General features: G+C 36.9%; 1 protein-coding gene across 4 annotated transcripts in view; it reads left to right on the top strand.

Annotated features, from left to right (window-relative positions):
• SPAST (spastin) overlaps positions 1-22,709 on the top strand; it is a 38,635-nt gene that overhangs the window by 10,760 nt on the left and 5,166 nt on the right. For 2 of the 4 annotated variants that reach the window (XM_021390729.1, XM_021390728.1), the window contains exons 4-16: positions 316-411; positions 7,459-7,646; positions 8,467-8,600; positions 8,895-8,988; positions 10,475-10,549; positions 12,174-12,245; positions 12,754-12,829; positions 13,387-13,478; positions 14,741-14,820; positions 15,625-15,667; positions 16,327-16,406; positions 20,497-20,567; positions 21,390-21,430. In XM_021390729.1, the coding sequence (XP_021246404.1) occupies positions 316-411; positions 7,459-7,646; positions 8,467-8,600; positions 8,895-8,988; positions 10,475-10,549; positions 12,174-12,245; positions 12,754-12,829; positions 13,387-13,478; positions 14,741-14,820; positions 15,625-15,667; positions 16,327-16,406; positions 20,497-20,567; positions 21,390-21,430 (1,142 nt within the window). The remainder of the gene's footprint in view (positions 1-315; positions 412-7,458; positions 7,647-8,466; positions 8,601-8,894; positions 8,989-10,474; positions 10,550-12,173; positions 12,246-12,753; positions 12,830-13,386; positions 13,479-14,740; positions 14,821-15,624; positions 15,668-16,326; positions 16,407-20,496; positions 20,568-21,389; positions 21,431-22,709) is intronic. The other 2 variants (XM_021390731.1, XM_021390730.1) reach the window with 1 other exon arrangement.

The raw sequence follows: 22,709 nt of genomic DNA, 5'->3' as shown, positions 1-22,709 counted from the left end.
CTGACCACTGCTTTTGGCAAGTAACTGCAATCACTAAACTGGAAAGATTGCTTTAATGAACTCAGCCAGAAGTGGCTAGTTTTTAAGCAGTTTTCAGTCATGTGTGCACTGACAGCATTTTCTTACTAGCTTGCTAACTGTAGAATAGATAGAAATACTCCTTTTATTTTTAACCCTATATTGAATATAACAAAGCCAAAGTTGACATTTGTGTGTTCAACATACATGAGTTTTCTTGGTTCATTTTTGGTTTTTTTTTTTGTTTATTTGTTTGTTTTGTCCTTTTTCCTCCCTCTCCCTCTTTCTACTATGTAGAGAAGCTGCAGGCAGATTTGCAAATTTCCAAGCCACAAATGGAGGTCTATAATGACAGTACTAACCTGGCATGCCGCAATGGACATCTCCAGTCAGGTGGGTTTGGCTTTACCAGCACCTAACTATTCAAGGGATGTTTTTCAGTTTCTGGTATGTTACAAGATAAAATATGCAATGTTATGTTCTGGCCCCACAAACCTTTTGAAAACCTGTTTCATATTTCTGTCTTTAAAGACTATATAAATACATTCAATTCTTTCAATGTCTGTGACAGCATTGTTTTATTTTGTAGCATGCAATTCTGTCTTTAAAATGACTGTCCTTGCATCCTCTTCGTTAAATCAAGTATTAGAATCTGAAACTACTTATAAAGACTGCATTTCAGAAAATAATATTTATGTTATATACCTAATGGAATTAAATCTTGTTTTAGAAAGTGTCAAAAATAAATGTAGTTTGTGTGTTATGCTTGCATAAGCAGTTCTTCCATTAGCATATAGTAAGAATGAATGTACATTTGCATTAAGTTCCTTTAAACTTAAGGGATTTTTAATCTGGAAAAGCAATACACAATTAAGATGGGGAGGGGGAGAGATGAGGGGACAACTTTTTTTTTTGTCATAGAAGGATGGTTTTATCCTTTGCCAGAAGACTGCACTAGGAATACAAAATGCTCAGAAGCCAATATGTTTGTGTACAAGTAGAGTTACTGTGACGTTTGTGAACTGTCTTCAAGGAATGTTTTAAGCCAGCAGTAAGCTACTATTATGATCTCAAATTAAAATTTATATAGTAGACCATAATGAGGCTAAGTAAAATAGTGAGCTAAGAAGCAATAGAATTCACAAGGCTTGTCTACTAGAGTAAAGAGCAGTATTCAGGTTTTAGAGTAATTAAACTTGAAACTTAGTGTAAACCACATGCTTTTTTTTTTGTGTTCTGTTTCTGGTTCTCAAGTCTTTTTCCAGCTTGTTTTTGTTCGTTCTGATGTATGAGGAGTTAAATTTGTGGAACTTTGTTTTGTTCAGCACCTCTAGATTATGGTATATGTGGTATTTTTGTTAAAACAGCATTTGGCAAAAATATTCTCTAAAAACAGTTCTCTGGTATAATTTCCTACTTAAATTGAATTTAAGAACACATTAATTTAAATGATCCAGTACGTCTCCTGTATTTTTACCTGACTGGCTAAAGATTGAATGACCAAATGCATGCATGTGTACATCCACATGAGAGTTGATAGCACGTTCTGTCTGATTCAGTATGAACGGCTTTTTCTTAAAACTCATTCCTTCTGATTTTTTTGTACCTTTTTGTCAGCATCTTAGATTGGATGATGAAGGAGAAGAAGGTTAGCCTGAACTTTCTTTTCTGTTAAAACTGTTACTTCAGTTAACTAAATGTGTTAGTACAACAGCATTGGTACCTACTGGAGACAAAAAAGCATTTTGCCTGTTCTGTGACAGGTGTCTTTATTTACAGAAACTTCTGTAGCAGAGTTGTTCTATAGCAGTCACTGTTGGTAAACATTTGGAAAGTGGTAGTAGTGAATTTACCCACGTGGAGTCATACTCGTGGTGATTTATAGAAGTTGGATAAGTGAACCACTTATTCAAAACTGTTCTGGAAGGAGCAGAGAAACATCTCTGAAGGGCCGTCATCTTTGGGGCGTTTTTTTTTGTTGTTGTTTTGTTTTTGTTCTGTGTGTCTCTTCCACTGTTTGAAAAGATTCCCTTCCCATTCCTCCAAGGCTGCTGCTGGGGTTGGAAAAGCTACAAGCTGTGTCAGATGGGTGCAGCAGAGGTCTCCTGACGGAATTTCGCTAACAGGGAAACTTGCATTTACTGAACTCTGTGACGACTGAGATGAAGACAGAAGGAGGAAAGAGCAGGCCATTGAAATAGTTAGGTACCAAATATCTGCTGGCTGATTTCTTTGAGCAAGGCCTCTAGAGGCTTGTTCCATTTCCATTTAGCTTGCAAAAGATAAATTTCACATTCAGAACTTGTACAAGTCAGAGATTTACCCGAAGTACTGAACTTCTTCTGCAGCTGTGAGATCCCTGGAAGTGCCCCAGAAGTCAGCCTGTTAGCAGCTTTCATGGCAATTCCCTAGCAGGCTATTGCTGTATGTACTCTGTCTCTCTCTTAGTCTTGTTCAAAAGAACATGTTAGTACTGCAATTCATTCTTCAGCTACTGTATCAGTTCTGCTTCAGTCTGTTAATCATCTTGCCACTGTGCTTTCTTAACACATATTGGAATGAGGATGGTATTTTTAGTGACAGCAGTTCTGAAAACAGTTAAACTACATGAATAAAATAAAGCAGCCAGCTGCTTGGAGGTAGGAGGGCTGCTACTATTGAGCAAGCAGAGGTACTAAGCCTACAGGGTTTGGATGTAAGCTTCGTTTTTCTACCTGCATAAAGCATTATCTGTGCTGCTCCCTTATTAGGCTGGGCTTCTTCTGAGTGCGGGATTTCCTTAGGTGTGGTGCACAGTCATTCATAGCTTTAATGTCAAGAAGGGGCCTTTTGGCAAAAGAGGTGAGATGTAAGACATGTTCTCTTTTGTTTGCCTTTAACTCCTAAGCTCTTTAAAGACTTTATTTTGTATCTTAATTCTGCTTGATATTATATTCTTACATTTATAGTGCACAATTTTTATATTTCCAATCTGTTAGTGATTTGAGATTTTTGCTTCTTTCAATATGCTATTTATATGAGACTTCTAGATTGACATACTTGATTCTAGCACAGGTGTCTATGAATCCCTATCTTTCACGTTCATTTTTTAACTTCACCTGAACAGCTAGAGATTCTTTATGAAAAAGTACGTGATGAGAGTTTTATAAAACCTCATTATAGCAGTATTAGTCCTTCACTTGCAGGAGACTATGCAGTAGCTTGTCTTAAGAGTGTCAACCTTCACACTAAACTTCATTTTGGAATACATAAGTATTTTTTAATATCTATCCCGCTTGTTCTCATAGCTGTCTTAAATTAGATTTAAAAAGATTTAGCTGAATCTCTTTTTCTTCAGATGTGCATTTTCCTTTTGTATTCTGAGTGGTTGGGTTGTTTTTTAATTTCTCAAATGTCACAGCCTTATCTCTAGATCTGTGTCTGTGACAGGGGGACAGCAGGCCTACAGGCCCACCAGCCCAAAAAGGGGGGAAAGTGAATGAAAGGGAGGGCGGGGAAACAACAGCGGCAACAATCTGAGGAGGAAAATGAATTTAGTTTACTAATTTAAACAGTGAAAATACAAGTGAATTGGGATTGAAACTAATAAATCAAATAAATGAGAGAGATAGTTTTCTGAAAACCAAAGTTGTTACTTTGATCCGCCAGGGAGCAAAAAGAGATAGTCTTCTGACTTCCAGTCAGTTTTATCTTTCCTAATGACCAGAAAATGGAAACGGAACAGTGACGTCTTCTGGAAGCTGTAGTACATCTCTTCTGAGACAGGTAAACGGAACTGTCGACAATCCATGGAACTGCAGCATTAACTCTTCAACTCCCAGTGCACTACATGATGTTATGGTGTGGAATACTGATAACAGAAATGATAAAACCACGACATCAAGCTAGATGGGGAAGAAGATTACTAATCTTACAAAATGATTCTATGAAAAGACAGTGCAGTATTGTTATTATTAGAGTAACTCTAATATACCCTTTTACATTTGACTCGTTATTACTGTCAGTGAGATATGCAGTCAGCAAAGGCATCGTATTTCTTGCTCTTCACATAATATTAGTACTGCACAAATAGCTCGTATTTTATCACTTCACTTGGTAAGATTTGATGATGTGTCTTTAATGGTAGGCATGGATTGGCAATGTTTTCTGAGTTGCAAAAATTGCACTCTTGATTATAAAGTTTTTTTTTAGGGAGGTTCCCAAAATAGAAGAACAAATAGCAATAAGATTGTTTTTAACACCGTAATTTGGCAATAGCAGATGTCTGACTGACGTGGCTCAGTCAGCTTGGAAAGTAGAACAAATGCATCCCTGACTGGCATAGTTGTGCTGCCATCCCAGGTATGGAACAGCTTCTTTTTAGCCACTGAAGTTTTCTGTTAAGTATCTTCTATTACTTGAATGTACATAGTTGAAAAATTTGAGTCCCCCAAATAATAATTTCTTCAAAGATTTTACTGCTGCGATTGTCAAATCTGAATACCTTTTTTCTTGTAGTTGCTGTGTATCTTTTGCTATGCAATATTTGCAGAAAATGTATAGCTATGCATCTTAAAGATTTTTGTTTGTGTAAAACTACATAACGTTTCTAGTCTAGTGGGGTTTTTTGTTCAGTATCTATTATTATTTTCTATTTGAGGTCCACAGGCCACATACAGTAAGTTTTCTTAGTTACTTTATATATTATCAATAGCCATATATAGGAGATTTATCGAGGAATATTTGCCATTGATATTTAAGGTATCATGACCATGACTAAAGGCTGGAAATTGTTCCAGCAATACTGGAATTGCTGCTGCTAACTTTAATTTAAACTTTATTTTTAACACTTAACAAGTTATACAGCAGCAGAAACTTCTTTACTAAGACTAGAATTGTTTAACATAAAAGAAAATATAATTAGTTTTCTTTCAGAAGTACAAAGTCTGCTGTTACATTTATTAAATAAATAAACTAGAGCTGCGTGTTTCCCCGATAGTTTCTGCATTTCCAAGTGTGTAGTACAATCAACCTTCTATTAAAGTTGTTCAAACATATCTTTTCTCTGTCTTTAAGAACAAGTAGGTGAATTTTAACATTCCTAAGGAAGTCTGAAAAGAGGCGTGTTTATTTGCAGCGTATCACAATTTAACTAATGGAAAACCTGTCAAAAAATGTCTCTTCTTGCTTGTTCGTGATGTTTGGATAGCAGATCAGAATTGCAGGCCTGGCTTTAGGAGCAGGTAGTAATTTCTGTATGATCTAGAGGCCTGAGCTTTAAAGTAAAGTAAATCTGTCTAATCAAGAAAGCAAAATTATTGAGCTCTTTTTACTGTCACTAAAGTGTGTAAAGCAGTAGTAGAATTTTTTAGTGTTTTAAATGCTCTTGAAATACTGTTCTCTTTGTGATCTTTCGGGCACTTACTATTTTGTATAAAACAGTGAAGCATTTGGCAAAAGACTGGTAGAGCTACTACAGAAGTTCTATGGCAACTTGCAGCTTATTTTTAGTCTTGAGAGTATGAAGCTGAAAAATAAAAAAAAGACACGCTGGGAGGCAGTGGCATTTGTTACAGTGAAAAATACTTTTTATATAATGAAGCAGTCGAGGCTGTCAGTCTGACAAGCTTGTTGTTCGACACTGATGTGTATTATTAAACACTTCACACTTTATAAATTAGTAGACTTAGATAAACTTTCATTTTGAAAAGTTTGATCGCCTTCTTTTATTTGCTTCATCATCAAAAATTTCTTTATAAAACAAAGTCTCGCTGTGGAGGTCAAACTGAAGAGCTACATTCAGACCTATTTCAGCAGCCCTTTATGCTACCCAGTAGGACTGACCACAGAATGTCTGTAAGCTTAGGGGTTTTAATTTCTGAAGGTACAGGTAGTGTAAATAATGTTTTGTATTCTGTGTTTTGTATTCTAAGCCTTCTTCTCTTTTCTTTTTTGAGGTAACAAATTGTAATTTGTTTTTAAACGTCTCTCTTTTCCCTGTTTTGTTCTCCCTGTGTTTCCAGATTCCTGAAATAATCCTTACCTGTGCAATTTTTACAGTGCTAATAATTGCAGTGTGTATGTATTGCTCTTCATAGATAGGGAAAGTTTTGGAAAAGCATGAGGATTGAGCAACATTTTAGAGTGAAGGAGCTGGAGAAAAATTACTGTAGCTTCTTCAAACCTTCCCATATTGACTTTAAAACCAGCTGTGCAAATGAAGCTGAGAAATTAAAATTTGAGTGTCATCTTCTGATTAAATTGGAAAAGTTAAAATGTCGAGTAGGATTTTTAATAGATTGATAAGCTGCTTTTAGAATTTGAGCCACGAAGTATGCCTCACTTGAAGAGCTTTTGACTTGGAAGTTACTGTGCAGGAATGACTAGGTGAATTTATCAGCTCTGGATCTTTGTGTGATTTAGTCAGGAAGCATCTTACAGATATGATATAGCTAATTGTGTTCTTCAGGTTCCTTTGTATTTTGCATGTGCATCTTCCAGTACTGTATTCCCACCACAGAAAAAGACAGATGCTGTGCCCAAATCTTTAACAGTTAGCCTGACCAGCCTTTGTGCCTGCCTCTTACCTCTTGGTCTGTGTCTTGATGTTCTACACCTGTCAGTTCTGAGCCAGTGAACCTTATTTCATTCTGTATCCCACACAGAGGATGTAGAAATCAAGAGCTATTTGTTTACTCTGGACTGGAAATGTCTTTTTTGTAGTTTAATCAACTGTGGCCAAGATGTTAAGTTAAACCTGTCACCAGATGTAGGATCTTCCTGCTCTATCATGGAGGTGAATTGGAGCAAGTGAATGGAATGTGTGATGGTGTATCAGTTCAGTGGTATAATATTTTAAGACTTAATTTGGAGTATGGGAAGACAGACTGTTTCAGAGCTGTCCATTCAGAATTTATTCACCCCTTGAGATTCTTGAAGTGGAACAAAGTTGTAAGCAAAAGGTTGTAATAGTTTCTTCCACGTATAACTATTTTAGTTTTCCCAATTTAAAGTGCTTTGGTAAAGCATCTCTGTGTGGAAAGTGCTGGACAGTGCCTGCTAACATCACTTAATGAATGCTCTGAATCTAATGGCTTGAAATTCAATGTTTTCTTACAATGATTGTTTATAGAAGTTCTGGGGAGGAGAAGTATTCTGGCTGGAATTCTGTTGACTTCTGTCTTAGTAAATTGATGGTGCTTTTTCCTTGCTACAGGACATGGGTGTCTCCAGCTTTTACAATATGGCAAACTAGTGTTGATATTGAGAGCTCCTAAAAATTTGAAACTTAACTTTAGAAGAAAGCTACAGCTAATATATCCTTAAAAGTATTAAACCTCTTTAAAAATTCTTATTAATCTGATACTGTATTGTGTGTCAACAGTATTATCTTTAAGTTAGGGTTGATACTGAAGTTAAAATTGCTAAAAATGTTCCCGTGACATTTGGTTTTCTTTATAGAAAGTGGAGCAGTTCCAAAAAAGAAGGATCCTTTAACACACACAAGTAATTCCCTTCCACGTTCAAAAACAGTTGCAAAGACTGGATCTACAGGCCTTTCAGGTCACCACAGAACACCGAGCTACAGTGGGATATCAACTGCCTCTGTGTCTAGACCAGCAGCAAACCCTGCAGCTTCGACTCACAAGGTATGGTGACAACAGATACAGTGGTATTTGCTAGAGAAATCAATGTAAAATTCAGAACAAACTCTGCATTTGCTGCTTTTATTGCAGTGTTGTGGTATGATAGCAACAAGGTTTTGAGGAATATGAATAAAAAAACCACACTAAGAACTGAAAAAAAAAAAACCAACAACCCAACACCTGAGCTAAATCATAAACATTAAATTTTTGGCTAAGCCTCTTAAGCTAGACTGCAAAGTGTATTTTTGAAAGCAGGAGTTTTGGAGAGCAAGAGGATTTTAATAGTAACAAATTGCAGTAACAAATGATAATACTTTGTTTTGAAAATTGCATGGGAAACTGAGGAAGACTGAGCCAGCATAAAAACAAACATTAATGACTGTATATAAAAGCCTGCGGGGGGGGGGGGGCTCCCACTCCTGAACTGTAGGTTTTTTCCCTACGTTTTCCTTCTCCTAAACATGCATACATGGGTTGTATTGAATCATAGAATGGCTTGGATTGGAAGGAACCTTAAAGATTCTAGTTCCATGTTGCAACCAGACTGAAAAGCAAATTATTTTTAAATTGTGATTGGAATACAAAAGTAAGTTCTGTACTATTAAGGCAGAAAAATGCTGCGTTTCTTTTGCCCTATCTCTTTCCCTCCTTATTTTCCCACTTCGTCATCTTACTCCCATGTAATAGAGGAGAACATATTTGATGGCTTTTAAGTGTCCCGATGTGTAAGAATGACAGCACTATTGTTTGTAGATATTTAGTACCTGAAACAGTATGCTTAAAATGTATCAAAGTGTTTTATATTCTTCTTATTCCTCTCTAGGCTGCTCCTAAAAATAGCAGAACAAATAAGCCATCTACTCCTACCCCTGCTGCTCGAAAGAAGAAAGACATGAAAGTATTTAGAAATGTGGACAGTAATCTTGCTAATCTTATCCTGAATGAAATTGTTGATAGGTAAGTTTGAAGAAAAGTAGGTTTTTCGATGCAGAAAGCCAATTTTTCATTCCACAAAATCTTTGTGCTCTCAGAATGAAAGCTAGTACTACATGTTTGTTGTTGGTTTTTTTGTTACCGTAACAAAACAGGGAAAATTCAATTAAGAAATGCTTATTTCTTGAAATGTGTAGCAGTATAAGTTTGAGGAAATCTACAAGTAGTTCTTTATAGTCTAATACATTAAATTAGTCAGCTGCAGCTGAAAAAGAATCTCTCATTGTTAGACTAATTAGTATTCCATCTCTTTGTTAGTGGGCCAGCTGTCAAATTTGATGATATCGCAGGGCAGGAACTGGCTAAACAAGCTTTGCAAGAAATTGTTATCCTTCCTTCTCTTAGACCTGAGGTAAGCAATTTGGCATTGTTATCACTCTGGCAGAGTCAAAGAAATGTATTGTGCTTCACACATGAAGTGGGGATTTTGATACCCTGTCTTCACTGGATATGATTGTTATCAATAGCTGTCTGATGATAGCCTTCCTGGAAAAAAATGTGTGCACGTTCATACGTCTTAGAATAATGCGATGAATTTTTTTGCCTTCAGGTTGGTCAGTGTAGGTAGGATAAAGGGACTGAGGTGGCAGCCTGAAAATTAGTGAGGCTGACTATTCTAGATAGATGTAGCCATGTGTGGAGATGGAGAGGACAAAGCCGAGAACTGGAAGAGTGAAACACAAACAAAATGCTACTTGTAATGAAATAGAGAAAACGCGTGTTGGTTGGTCATCCTACAGAAGCTGGCAGTGGAGCCATTTCTAATAATGGGTATTGTAGAAAAGAATGCCTGCTGACAGTGGTCTTTAGACATGGTGCACATATGAGTGACTCCATAACTATTCCTTTTGTTTATTTGTTTACTGGAATTATTAGAAGCTGGAATGGAGAAGCAAGTGAGTGCAAAAACTGGAACTGTGAAACTTTTGAACCCGCTAAAATGCAACAGAAATAGCTACAAGAGATGTATGCTATGGGAAAGTGTAGATTTGCTTGCTGTGATTATAATGGAAGTAGTTTTGTAGTGTAGGGAAGAAAATCCAATGCTGAGTGAGAGGGAGGAGATTATCAATGGAACGTTGAGAGGGAAGGTGGCAGATACATAACATTTTGAATAGTTTTCAGGTTAAAGCTAAAATCTCCTCTAGATTTTCCTTAAAAGAAAAGAAAAACAACAAAATGTAATTCTTCCATATGGAGTTAATAGGAACACTGCTTTAACTCTTCTACAACGCATGTGCACACGCCCTCATGTTTTTAAATGGAATTTAATTCTTTAAACTTGATAGACTGCTCTGTCTTGAGGCATATGTTTCTATCTTTTATATTCATTTCATGGTATGTGTATGCATGGAATGATCATGGTGTAGTTTGACTGTTGTGTGAGAAAGTAGTGAGGTGCATTAGGGCAAGGAAGTAATGAAATGGAAAAATTCTCTAAAAATCTGTACGGTTGTAGCACTGTTACTGTTGCTGCCAGTCCTAGCCAGTGAGCCATTCCTGTAACCGTTTTCTTATAGAGGTAAATCAACACTTTTTTCCTGTCTCTCCCTCCACCCTGCCCAAGACTGAATGGCTTGTTTTTCCTTTGTCATAACAGTTAAAAGCAGTATGTAACTCTAGGAGTTAAGTTTAATTGGTGGCTGTTAATGCTGGCAAGACCATGAAACGGGTTTTAGAATTTCTTTTGGTGCTTAATAAAATTATGAAAAAAAAAACCCTCATTCACAGTTTAAAGAAATTACTGTCTTGAGTCCACGATCTAGCCAAGTGTATGTTTACTGTTTCTAACACTTCAGCTCTTCTTGAAGTTGACTTACGATGATGTATTCTTCAAGTTATTTACAGGACTGAGAGCTCCTGCACGTGGATTGTTGCTCTTTGGCCCACCAGGAAATGGGAAGACAATGTTGGTGAGGAAAAAATTCTGCATGCATGAGTTGGTGGCTTCAAATGTAGCCACTGGGGTGACTGGCGTTCAGGTTTTCTGAACTTCATTGTTTCCAAGTGGCCTTTTATGTTGCATAATTTTGAGCTATTCTTAAATCTTTTATGGAAGTTAGTTATATTCTGCTTTACTGGGAAGCTTATTGGTGTAATGTCTGGATGTTGTGCTATCAGTGCAGTTGGAACTTGTACCGGAACTTCTCCAACTGTGTGTGCAGTAGAAATGCAGTGTGTGTACATACATCTAAATCTCCTGGACTTCTTGGTACATTTTACTTTCTCAAAGTTTTAAAACGTGTTGTGACATTGGAGAGTTTTGTTGACATTGGAGGGGTTGGATTAAGGTCACTGTGACTTAAACCAGGGAGTTCCCAACTGTAGGGGAATGAAGGTGAGGTTGAAATGATTGTGCTTAGTGGGTAGTAAAATAGTATCCCTTAACTGGACACTTCCAGGTTCTTAGCAGCAAAGGGGGTTTGATAGTAAATATGAGTCTTGTAGTAACAAACAATATAGTGTCCCTGGATATGTCCTTAACAGTGTTGCATTAATATGAAAACACAAAATGATGCATTTTGTGAGGAAGGCTGAACTGTTCTCAACTTAACTCTCTTCAGTATCACAAGTAATATCTTAAACTAGCAAGTCCAAGGTTTTTTTTTTTTCTGAGAGGGGAAAAGTGATGTGGTTAATTGTTTGTGTGCAGCAGCAATTAAAACACAGTGTGCTCTCCACCAAAATACACAAGAAATGCAAGCAGTTCTTTGAACTGGAGAGGAAGCATGATAGCGAGGAGTTTTCTGCCTTCCATGCTGTGTGAGAAGCAAGTGCTGGAGAACTGCCTGGCACCTTCTTGTTTTATGGTGTGCTAGGTTCAGGGAACTGGAGAGAAATGGCTGTGCATCAGCCAGGGAACATCGTGTGACAGTGCAGCTGAGCTTAGCGCATCCTCCCTAATCACATGGCGTGCTGCAGATGCATGCTGCCTCTGCTGATTGTGAAGCTGCATCTGTTCTGAAGCCCACGAGTGAAAATGCTGAGCGCTTTTCTTAGGCTCTCCTGTTGTGTTTTACCTATTTGAATGTAATTGCTAATCAATTTAAAAGAAAGAAACAGAATAAAGCGATACCACCCTCACCTCACTCACACAAAAAACTTGTGTAACATGAATATGGTGAAATTGTTAATGAAGAAGGTACTCTGAGCATGGTAAAAATGTAATTTTAATGTGACTTGACTCAAATGCTACTCTAAATTGTCACCATAAATGAGTTGAAATTGTTTTCAGAGCTTAAGTTATGTTGAAAGGAGCGGGAGACTAGCGTTCTTTGGTGAGCAAGTTGTAGATGGCCGTGGAGATGTTGTGATTAGAGAAGTATAAGGAAGTCTGGAAACTTCTGTAGTGTTTCTACTGCTTCTCTGTTCCAATTTGTAAGTGGCCTGTGTGTAAATTGTCTGTAGCATTTACATGGTATTCCCTCTGAAGGAATAAGGATTTTCAAATCACTGTTGAAAACATCAGTGATAGCTGCAGAATTAAAGAGACATCTTCAATATGATGCTTTAAAAAGTGTATTTTTTCTGTCGTAGGCCAAAGCAGTTGCTGCAGAATCCAATGCTACTTTCTTCAATATCAGTGCTGCAAGCCTAACTTCAAAATATGTAAGTAGTAGCTGTAAACTGCATTAATGAAAAAACACATGGACTGTAATTGGGGCTTATAAAGGCCAGGACTTCAGATAAGTCTTCGGTGAATTGGTTCCCTATTGAGAATATAAAGTCTTTAGAGAAACTATTTGTGAAGTTAAAAAATAAAAGTTTTGTGCTTATGGTAATGCAATGTCACTGGATTTTTCCAGTGTAGGATGACGCTGGCTGTGACAGAGATGAGTGGTAGTTGTTGTTTCTTCTCCTTTAAAAAAAAGTAAAGGAAGCTTTTATAACTTAAGCTCCAAAATCTCTTGATGCCTTAATTGCAATCATAAGTTTGAATCTTTCTTTTAAAACAGAAAGAACATCGCTGTATGTAATGTTGAACTAGTAATAATTTCAGTATATACCAGTGGATTGTGTGACTTCATCAGCATTTTTTCCTGTAAGCCCTTATGTTAGGGGTCTTGTAATAAATACTTCCTAAATCCCTTCCAAAAACAGTTTATTGTTGTTTCAGGTGGGCGAAGGTGAGAAATTGGTGCGTGCTCTATTTGCAGTAGCCAGAGAACTGCAGCCTTCTATAATTTTTATTGGTAAGGCCTTAGATGTTACTGACCTTTGTGCACTCTCTTAAACATTTTGACTTTTTAAATTTGAATTACCGGGTGAAATACTTCGGGTAATTCTCTGTAGAGCAAATGTCTTGAATCTGACCTTCTGGCTAACCAGTCGTTCGAAACACAGCGTGTTAGATTATTGAAACTGTAGTGCGAATTAGTGCCATCAAAACCATAACAGGTTGTACTACCTTTACAGAGCAAGTCATTTTCGGTATTAAACTTCAAGCATGAAAATAGGTTTTGCTTGTCCTGAAGTACAGTTGATTATCCCGCAGGATTTTTTTTTCTCATCTGTGGTTAGTATTAAATGTTTTAATAACAACACATAGCATGGTAAATCTATTCAGGAAAATAAACAAGCTTTTAATATCTGCTTACGTATTAAAGATAAAAGATCTGTCTGTCTCCTAAAGAAAAAAAGATTTTATCTTTCTTGCTGGAGCCCTATATTAGCAGAAGAATTTAAGTATATATGAAGGCTTTAATGTATGTTTAATTAAGATGTATTTCCTTTTTTTTTTTTTTTTCAGATGAAGTTGATAGCCTTTTGTGTGAAAGACGAGAAGGTGAACATGATGCTAGTAGGCGTCTAAAAACAGAATTTTTAATAGAATTTGATGGAGTAAGTATCTAGTCAAAGTATTGCTTGGTTTTTGGTGTGTTGGCTAATGTCATGGGTGCCAGTACAAGCTGCAGATGAAACACAAATAGGATTTGGCTTCTAGGACTTATCTTGACAGATGGTGTGTGTTTCGTTTTATTTTTTATTGCTGATGATTTTATTTTATTTTTTACCTACATACTATAGTACTTTGGAAAACTGAGTCCGGCAGTAATAAAGGAGCTGTGAGAACAAAAAATATTGTTACTGGGTAGGAGTGATTCTTGAGCGTTAGGCAGAGTTGAATCTTTGTTTGCAACTGCATGTTTTGGTGAAATGCATTTCTTTCTGGCAAAGTAAGAGGATTCAGTGGGTTTTAAGTAGAGTTGTTGGGGTTGGTTTTTTTTTTTTTTTGCTTTTCTTTAAGAAATCTGTCTCACAAAAGTGTGCACTTTGTCAAGGAGTAAGGTGAGATTTGAAGGATGGTAATTTCAAATAGACTAGTTCAGATCATTGGTATACACAGCTCTGACACGTCAGAAATACTCATTTTTGTGTTAGTATGCTTTTTATTGAATTATCAGTTTTTTGTTTGTATCATAACCTAGAGACAACAAGATGCAGGTTAAACGTCTTCAACTGCATGTATGTAATATCCAGGAAAACAGAATGGATATTTCATTGTTGTGTGCAAGGGGAGAAAAAAAAAACCACAAATGAACATCAGAATGCTTTTCTGTCTCACAGCTCTGATATTTGTATGGAACAATCTTGCTTCATTTTCCCATAATACAGTGGAATATTGCTGCAGCTGTGTAGCAATAATAATGAAGTACAGATGGAGAATGTAACTGTGTAGACAGACACAAGAGTAGGAAAAACTTCTCCAGAGTGGGATGAATTAGGACAAATAGTGCAATGTAGCAATGATATGCAGAAATTACTGTCCACGTATATTCAAACAGGGTTTTCTCTTAAAATAAGGAGAAGAAAATCAAATGTAATTCTCAAGTTAGCTCCACCTTGATCTCAAGTTTCCTTATTACACAATATTTTTGTGGATTTTTTTGGACTCACTTAGACAGCAGTGAACTTGAGCATTGTGTCTTGCACCAACTTTTTTTCCTTGAATTTAAAACATTCTTTAGATAAATGCGAAGCTAACTGCATTAAAGAAAAAAAAAGACATACAGTAAAATCCTATTGGTGCACTGAATGAATGGCAAGTCTTTGTAACTAAGTGCTGTGAACTGAAAATGGTCTTTCTTTTCCATGTTATATAGGTGCAGTCTTCTGGAGAGGACAGAATACTTGTGATGGGAGCAACAAACAGGCCACAGGAGCTTGATGATGCTGTTCTCAGGTATCGGAATGTCTCTTTTATGAACATGATCGTACGATGGGTTATTATGAACAGCAGGTTTTGCTGCTTAGTGTCTTGATTGTAATTTTTTGACTAATTAGGCAAAGCTGTTTGGCAGGAATAAATTATTTAGCTTCTCAGAGGTGCCTCTCTTCTCTTTTGGGGTACATATGCAGAAGCATGACAGTCTTGGAATTGTCTAAAGCAGCAGTGCCTGTTAAAACCAAGTCAGTATTTCATAACTCTTTTGCATCTCTCATGCTGCTTTTTTTTTTTTTATTTGGAACTTAATGACAGGCTGAAAGAAGAAGTTTGATGAATGAAATCTAGTATTTATTCTCTGTGAATATGTGACTTCTGATGTTGCCTGCAGTTGAAGATCTTGCTGTAGATTTGCTGTAGGCCTTTTTTAGCTAAAAGCTTTCATATTTGCTCCTCTATTCATTCTTGACTGAGGAGAATAGGCAGTCAGCGCTGTCTGAACAAATGAGTTACATTTTTTTTTAAAGATTCCAAAGACCTCTTGGGTTCAATGAAGAGATGCTTTGTTACATTACTGAGAGTCAGCGATGTTTTTACTTCTAGAGTGTTTCTTCTTTGGGGGGAGTTTCATGACCTCAGCAGGACTAAGGTGACGTTAGCAGCTCATGCATGTTGATTTTGGTTTTTTTAAACCTAGAGTTCTGCTTCCTAGAATTAGATGATGGAAGTGAAATCTTGATATGTATCAAACCAAATGTTAGATCCATATGCACTACGAAACCAGAAAGTGTACGTGTACTTATACACGTGTCTTTTTTCTAGACGATTCACCAAACGGGTATATGTATCTTTACCAAATGAGGAAGTAAGTACTGGTTTCCCTGTATTTTCTTTGATTTGAGATGCATTTTCATTGAATCAAAAGCAGAAGCCTCAAAAAAGTATTTTACGTGTTGTTTTTAATGTGCCCTGGATGATTACTGTTTGGTGACTTAATTTCTGGCCCAGACTGGCCACATAAACTGTGCTTTAATTCTGGCAGCTATCTTAAGCTGTTGCTTTTTTCTATGCTTGCTACTAGCAAAACTACTAGCAAAAAAAAAAGTAGTTTCTCAGTGTTAATTAGTGAGGTGCTGCTTACATACTGGCAGGCACGGACAAGTCTGAAATAGGGCTTGCAGGAACAGGTTTGGTAGGCAGGAGAGAGTATTTATTGCAAGTAACATTCTTAATGTGTTGTTTTTTCAGCTGAACAGCAGATTAGGACTTTTGATAAGGATTCTAACATGTTATTCCGTGCCTCGTTAGAGCCAGCATGATCCTTGTTCTCATTATTAGCAAATCCCTCTCTCTTTCTCTGAAGAGATTATTTTGTACAGTCTAATCACAAAAGCACTACAGGCAAATTTAAGTCAGTGAAGTGCAAAAGCTAGCCCGATGAACACATAGTTTTGTTATTGCAATAAAATTTTAAGTGTACCGTGAAAATCAGTTTTACATACGATAAACATATCATCTTTTCAGACAAGATTGATTTTGCTAAAAAATCTTCTAAGCAAGCAAGGAAGTCCACTGACCCAAAAAGAGTTGGCACAGCTAGCTAGGTAAGTATTTTGTAACTATACTAAATAAATGCACTCATTTACTAAATTCATTCAGGCTGTTTTATTCCCTCTAAATTTATCTGATGTTGATCTTCAGAAAGTGACAATACTAACTGGGAATGCAGTGTATACATTCTAGGAAAATGTTCTTCAGTCAGAGTATAGGAAATTGTTTTCCTTTTATTATAATATATACATATATATATGTATATTTCACCCCACACTACCTAACTGGGTTTATGTTGCTGAAACGTGCTCATCGATACTTTTATTTCTGAGGAGAAGTGAGGGAGATGCTTCTCTCTACTGATCCCCCCCATCAGTCCAGCTCTCATCCATAATGCAAAAAGTCCGTACCTGTTTTGCATTTGTTATGCATTTCAAATCACAAGCAAGTTTTTTTTTATTCTGTTGTTGGGCTTATTGAAAATATTGCCAACATAACAGAGTAAGTATTGAATAATTTTATGTTCTTTTCAATTTCATGTTTGTTTGAAAAAATGAGAGCTAAGTGCTCTTCTTACTGTGAAACAAAGTTGTTTTCTATCATGAATATTGACACAACAGTACTGTTTTCCATCTTCAGATAGTGTAAAGGGTGTGAAGAAAAGTAGAGTAAACTGTGGGTAAGATGACTTGGGCAGGAAGAAGTGAAAAACAATTGTGAGATCTGAAATAATCAAGTGGATGTCTTTCAGTCTTGCTTCTGTTTGTGGTAGTATGCAGGAGGCAAGTATGCTCTGGGATGTTGTGTTTTTCAACCTCTTAATAATGTTACAGAAATTTGGTGTATAACCCACCTGAATAAATTCTCTGTACTTGAAGGATGCTATTTCAGGCCATACTTAGGCTGCAGTAGTAGCTAGGTGAAGGAAGAAGGCAGCAGTTTGGATTCTAACTACCAATTTATGTGCCAAATTACAAATGCAAATGAAGCACTCTTTCTTTTTTTATAAAATAGTTTAGTCAAAAGACTGAAGTTGAGGGCCCTTTCTGTTCCAACTGCCATATATTTTTGTTTCAGAAGAAATTGGAATTTAAACTCCTTCATGATTCTGTGAAGTTCCCTTATCTGGTCTGTACTTTTTTTTCCTTTAATAACTGAAACAATTTTCTCCAGAAGGCTGGACTATGAAGCTTATTGTAGAGTACTCTGAGTTGGAAGCGACCCACAGGGATCAAGTCAGGTCCTGACTCCACACACACCTAAGAGTTGCACCAGAAATATGTGTGTTGTCCAAGTGCTTCTTGAAAACTGACAGGTTTTTGGAACCGAGACCACTGCCTTGAACTAATTCCCAACCTGCCCCCCCCCCCCTCCGCCACAGGTCCATGCTGTTTTTTGGATCCCATTGCTTTCACCAGAGAACAGCACCTGCCTCTCTGCTCCCCTTATGAGGAACTGTAGGCTGCCATGAGGCCTTCCCTTAATCTCCTCTAGGCTGAGAAAACAGAGGACTTCAGCTGCTCCTCATCTTCCCCTTTAGACCCTTCACTGTCTTTGTTTCCTTCAGACACATCCTAATGTCTTTATATCTTTTTTAGATTGTGACACTGAAACTGCACCTCGTACTTAAAGTAAGGTCTCACTAGTGCTAAGTGAGACAATCACTTCTTTTGACTGGTTAGCTGTGCTGTGCAAACACTGCCAGCATACAGTTGGTCCTTTTGGCTGTCAGGGCATACTGTTGACTCATACTGAGTTTACTAACAAACAAACCCCCCCAGACCATTTCTGCTGGTCTGTACTCCAGTGACTTGGCCCTGAATGCATCCAGGATTGTGCTGTCCCAGGTGCTGAATCCAGGATTTGCTCTTGTTAAATTTTATATATCCCTTAATAAATTAAAATGGCTGTAAGGCTTCTCTATCCTAAGGAATCGGTGGTTCCTCCTAATTTAGTATTGTCTGCACTCAACTTTCATGTCCAGAAATTGAGTTCTCCAGGTTATTTATCTTAAAAAGACAAGAAAATAACATTAAGGAATATTAGGCATAAAATTAAGCTCAAGGAACTGCACCAGTGACTGGCAGCCAGCCTGGTGATACCTTATTTACTACAACACTTTGAGCACAACCTGTTGGCCAATTATTCATTCATTGTATTGTGTGCTTGTCTAGCTGTATGCCGTACATTTTGTCCAGAAAGATACTGTGAGAACCAGTATCAAAAACATTTTCCTATAATAAGAAAAATCCTGTTTACTGCATTCCCTCCATTCATAAAGGTGGATAAAGTTGTCATAAAAGGATATTAAGTTAGTGAATATAACTTTCTGTTCATGAACCTGTGTTGGTTTTGGCTGGCTTGCAGCCAGCCTCAGCTCTACCATTGGGTGAGTTTATCATATTGAAATTGTTTTTAGGTAACTTTTTACTTAGATTAGCAGTACCTGTGGCTTCCCAGTTCAGTGGGGAGCTTTATTCTTTGAGATATTTAAATGGTTAACTCAGCTTAAAAAAGTCTAATTTTGGAAAAGCTCCCATAGAGAATGAGTCCTTACTTTGATTTATATATGGTTTCTGAGGGTTTGGATGAACTACATGTCTGCCAGTACTACAAACAAACATAAACAGTAGATAGCACAAGTAACTTGTTTTCAGTTCACTAGTAATATACCTGTACGTTCATGTTTTCTCCCAAATCAATGGATATTTGAATATACAAGTTATTGCAAGTTATCATTAACAGATTTACAAATTTTAGGTCCGTAGAAGATCAGCAACAAATTTAACAACCACAACTATTTAAAAAACAACAACAACAACAAAAACCCTTAAATAATTATAATAAAACACCTACTGATTAAAGAACAATTGGCTTAAGCTAAGCTTGGGTAAAACTGAAGAGTTTGTCTTTAGGTGCTCTGAAGAAATAGTGTATGCCTTTTTCTGAAGGTGTGAAACTGTCAACTAGACAAATAGTAGTAGTAGTTCCAGGATCTTAACTGATTTTAATATAGATTACAATCTGAGGAAAAAAAATTGTTTAAGTTGGATGGATTGTGTATATGAGACATGCTCACAGAATCTGCCTTTTTTTTTTTTTAAAAAAAGAACCTGTCCACAGCATTTCCCTTCCAATCAGAAATCTAATAATACTTATCTGAAGCTAAATGTGTGAGGTGTTTGGCCTTCTGCTGGTAACTGCTGAGGCTGTGGCTCAGGCTACTGCAACTGTGTCAAGTCACTCTGTCAGTTGTGAGTGCTTCCAGGTTTAGAATTCAGCACTGGAATCAGTTGGTGAGTCAGACATGTAAACTGTAAGAAGCTGTTTCGGTACTCCGCTAAAATGCAGACTGTGAATTCTGAGAGTTGCTTGCCAGTTACTTAGAGAGTATAGTCAGTTACTGAACATTCAACATAGGAAAAAGGTCTTCCACCTTTTTTACAGAAATAACTCTGTACTGTAACTTGCTAAATGAAGAAGTATTGTTTTAAAGACTTGGAGTTCCTCTACTGAATTAGTAGATTGATTTACACCCTGGTATCCACTAGTCAGCTGTTCCTGAGGCTTTCCATAAAGGGCATACTGTGAAACTGTCACTTTCAAAACCAAATACTACTGTTAGATTTTCAGTATTTTCTGCTTTTGCCCTTTTTTTTGGCACCAGTATCAACTAAAAATGCATACTGTTTTACTCAGAAGATTGGTTATCAAATCACAATAAATTTTGTGTGGTATTGGATTCTCATTATATTGGGTTGTGGGACAGTTGAATTTTTGGTTTTATATTCATTTGTGGCAAATGATGACAAACTAGTGGTAAGATATTCTCATAACGGAAGTAGTAGCATGCTTGACTTCCATTTTCATTGACAAATCTTAGGTAGTTGCTGTCTTCTTGCTTTTCCTTGCATTTTAGACAGGATTTGAATATGTGTGCCTAAACTTTATCTGGAAAAGACTTGCGTATAGATTGGTTACGTTGAATGCACTGCTGATTTATTAAATTTGGAAAACAACATTTAAATTGTATTTCTTCTGATCAAGTAATGTCTTAACCATGTGTAATTCAAAACAATGTGTTTTGAAGCAGTTTTTCCCCTTTTCCCTTCCTTTCTTCTCCCACCCTTTTTCTTTTTGAAGAATGACAGATGGATACTCTGGAAGTGATTTAACTGCATTAGCAAAGGATGCAGCACTAGGTCCTATCCGAGGTAAGCTGCGCAGCTTTTATGTTTAGGCTTCTAAAAAATTGCAATACCCTTGAAGGCTTCGAAGATGTTTATCTAGAGTGGTTGAATTAACAATGGATGCAATTAGGTATACAAGCTTTATTTTGATGGCAGATCACTTCACATGCAAGTCCATGTTGAGAAAAGACCACAAAAATTATTTCTTCCACCTGTTCCTGGCTTCCAAATAAAATATTAAAAAAAAAAAGAAATGTTTTTAATGTCAGCCTTGCTGATCCCACCTCCCATTTTTTGTACCCTCAGAGCAAAAAGTTTGCTGTAATGTGTTGATACCATAATAGTACTTCAAGAAGAAAACTGTAAAATGAGAAGGGCTACTGGAATGATTAGATCACACTAGTACTGTATGCAGCAAGATGCAGTCTTGTGCGCCTACATGATTTATTTCTGTATTCTTGACTGATAGTACCTTTCTGTTTGCTGAGAATTGTGCGTGTTCTGGTGGAGAAGGTTGTAGGTCCTAAGAACAAAATGGTGGAGGGCAGCTGTTATACTTGGATACTTCCCTTTGTGAGGAAGGATGTAGTTCTGCTACCACCTTGTACTGTATCTGTGATGAGTCATTTTGGAAGCAGCCTGGATGGGAGGGTGTTTAATGGGGAGGAAGAGGAGGAAAAGAAAAACACCCCCATATACTTTTCCTTAAGGAAGATTATGTTGAGGCAGACAGATACATATCTTGTTTGTGGGGTTGTTCCAATTAAAACTACGTTTAGCATGTTTTAATTGTCAGAAGAGGTAGGTTTTCCTACAAAACTCAGTGACCTTTCTTTATTTTCACAGAATTAAAACCAGAGCAGGTGAAGAACATGTCTGCCAGTGAGGTATGCTGTTCCAGCAATTGTTTTCTCTTTTGAATGGAACATGTGCTCAGCAGAAACTTTTTAATGTCTCTTTACTTATGCCTTGTATTGTACAAAACATGAGTTTGTTTCTTGTTGGTTGTTATGTCTTTGTAATTACTTCCTTACTGAACAAGGTTCTTCAGAAATAGCGACTGAGAAGAAACATCTGTCCTCAGATATGAGGTTCTTTGTGTAATTTGGTTGTCAAGTCTAAGAGCACCTCTTTTTCTCAAAGTAGGTCTCTGGTATTCTTAGTTACAGCTGACTGTTCTGTCTTTTCCCTCATACTGAACTGCAACTTGATGATACATCTCAGAAGACATCAGAGGCCTGGCTTTTGTTTTTTCAGTGTTACTCTCCCCAAAACTTCCCAGAAGTATTATATAAAATGCTTTTTTTTTTGTCTTTACGTAAAACAAGTCATTTTAAGAAGAACCTCTGAGCAATTTTAAATCTCTAAACCTGGAAGAAAATGAAGAAATTGGCTCTTCATAAACTTTTATACTTATTAAACTCAGAAGTTCTTGGAAATCAGAGCTGTGTAGGGAAAACTATGAAACACCTGTTGCTTGCTATTTTGGCCTTAGATCAGAGCTACAGTCAGTTGAAAATATTTCCAGGAATTGGAGAACATCAGTGTGACTTTGTTTCAAGTGCAAGTTTACTTCTGATAGCCTATAAACTCTAGTCCCTGTGAAACCTGGAGGATTGGCACCATTTGTAATGTTAATACTCATTTAATGATGAAACTGCTCTTCCACATGCTTTGCTTACCTCCCATCGTGTCTGGGCATATCTCTCTATGAGGAAAGATCTGCCTATAATCATGTTCCCAGCAAACTGAAGGCATGTGTTGAATCAAATAAGTGAGACGATGAGATTTACTTGGCTGACAGCCTACTGTGATCTGAATATATTTGTTGTTTATCTTTTTTTTGGGTGTGGAGGACCTTTAGTGCCTTTTTCTCCTGGGGCACAAAGGTGTGCCTTAAACATGTTTTAAAAATCCCACATTGTACACTTTACTCAGTCCTGTGCCCTAATATGCACTGGCTTGCACCACCTAGTGGAATAGGAAGCTGTGACAGCCTCATGGGCTATCAAGTAACAAAGCTAACATGATTATCAAACATATTATAATGAAAAAATACTGATAAATGACAAGAGACTTGCATCAGATCACATGAAGCATATTAGAAGTAAATACTGAACTACTTATAAACTGAAGCTTGTGACCCTAATGTCTTTTGCTTTTCTT

Source organism: Numida meleagris, chromosome 3 (assembly GCF_002078875.1).
Source record: "Numida meleagris isolate 19003 breed g44 Domestic line chromosome 3, NumMel1.0, whole genome shotgun sequence".
In the NCBI taxonomy this organism is placed as follows: domain Eukaryota; kingdom Metazoa; phylum Chordata; class Aves; order Galliformes; family Numididae; genus Numida; species Numida meleagris.
This window is presented reverse-complemented; position numbering and strand designations above follow the sequence as displayed.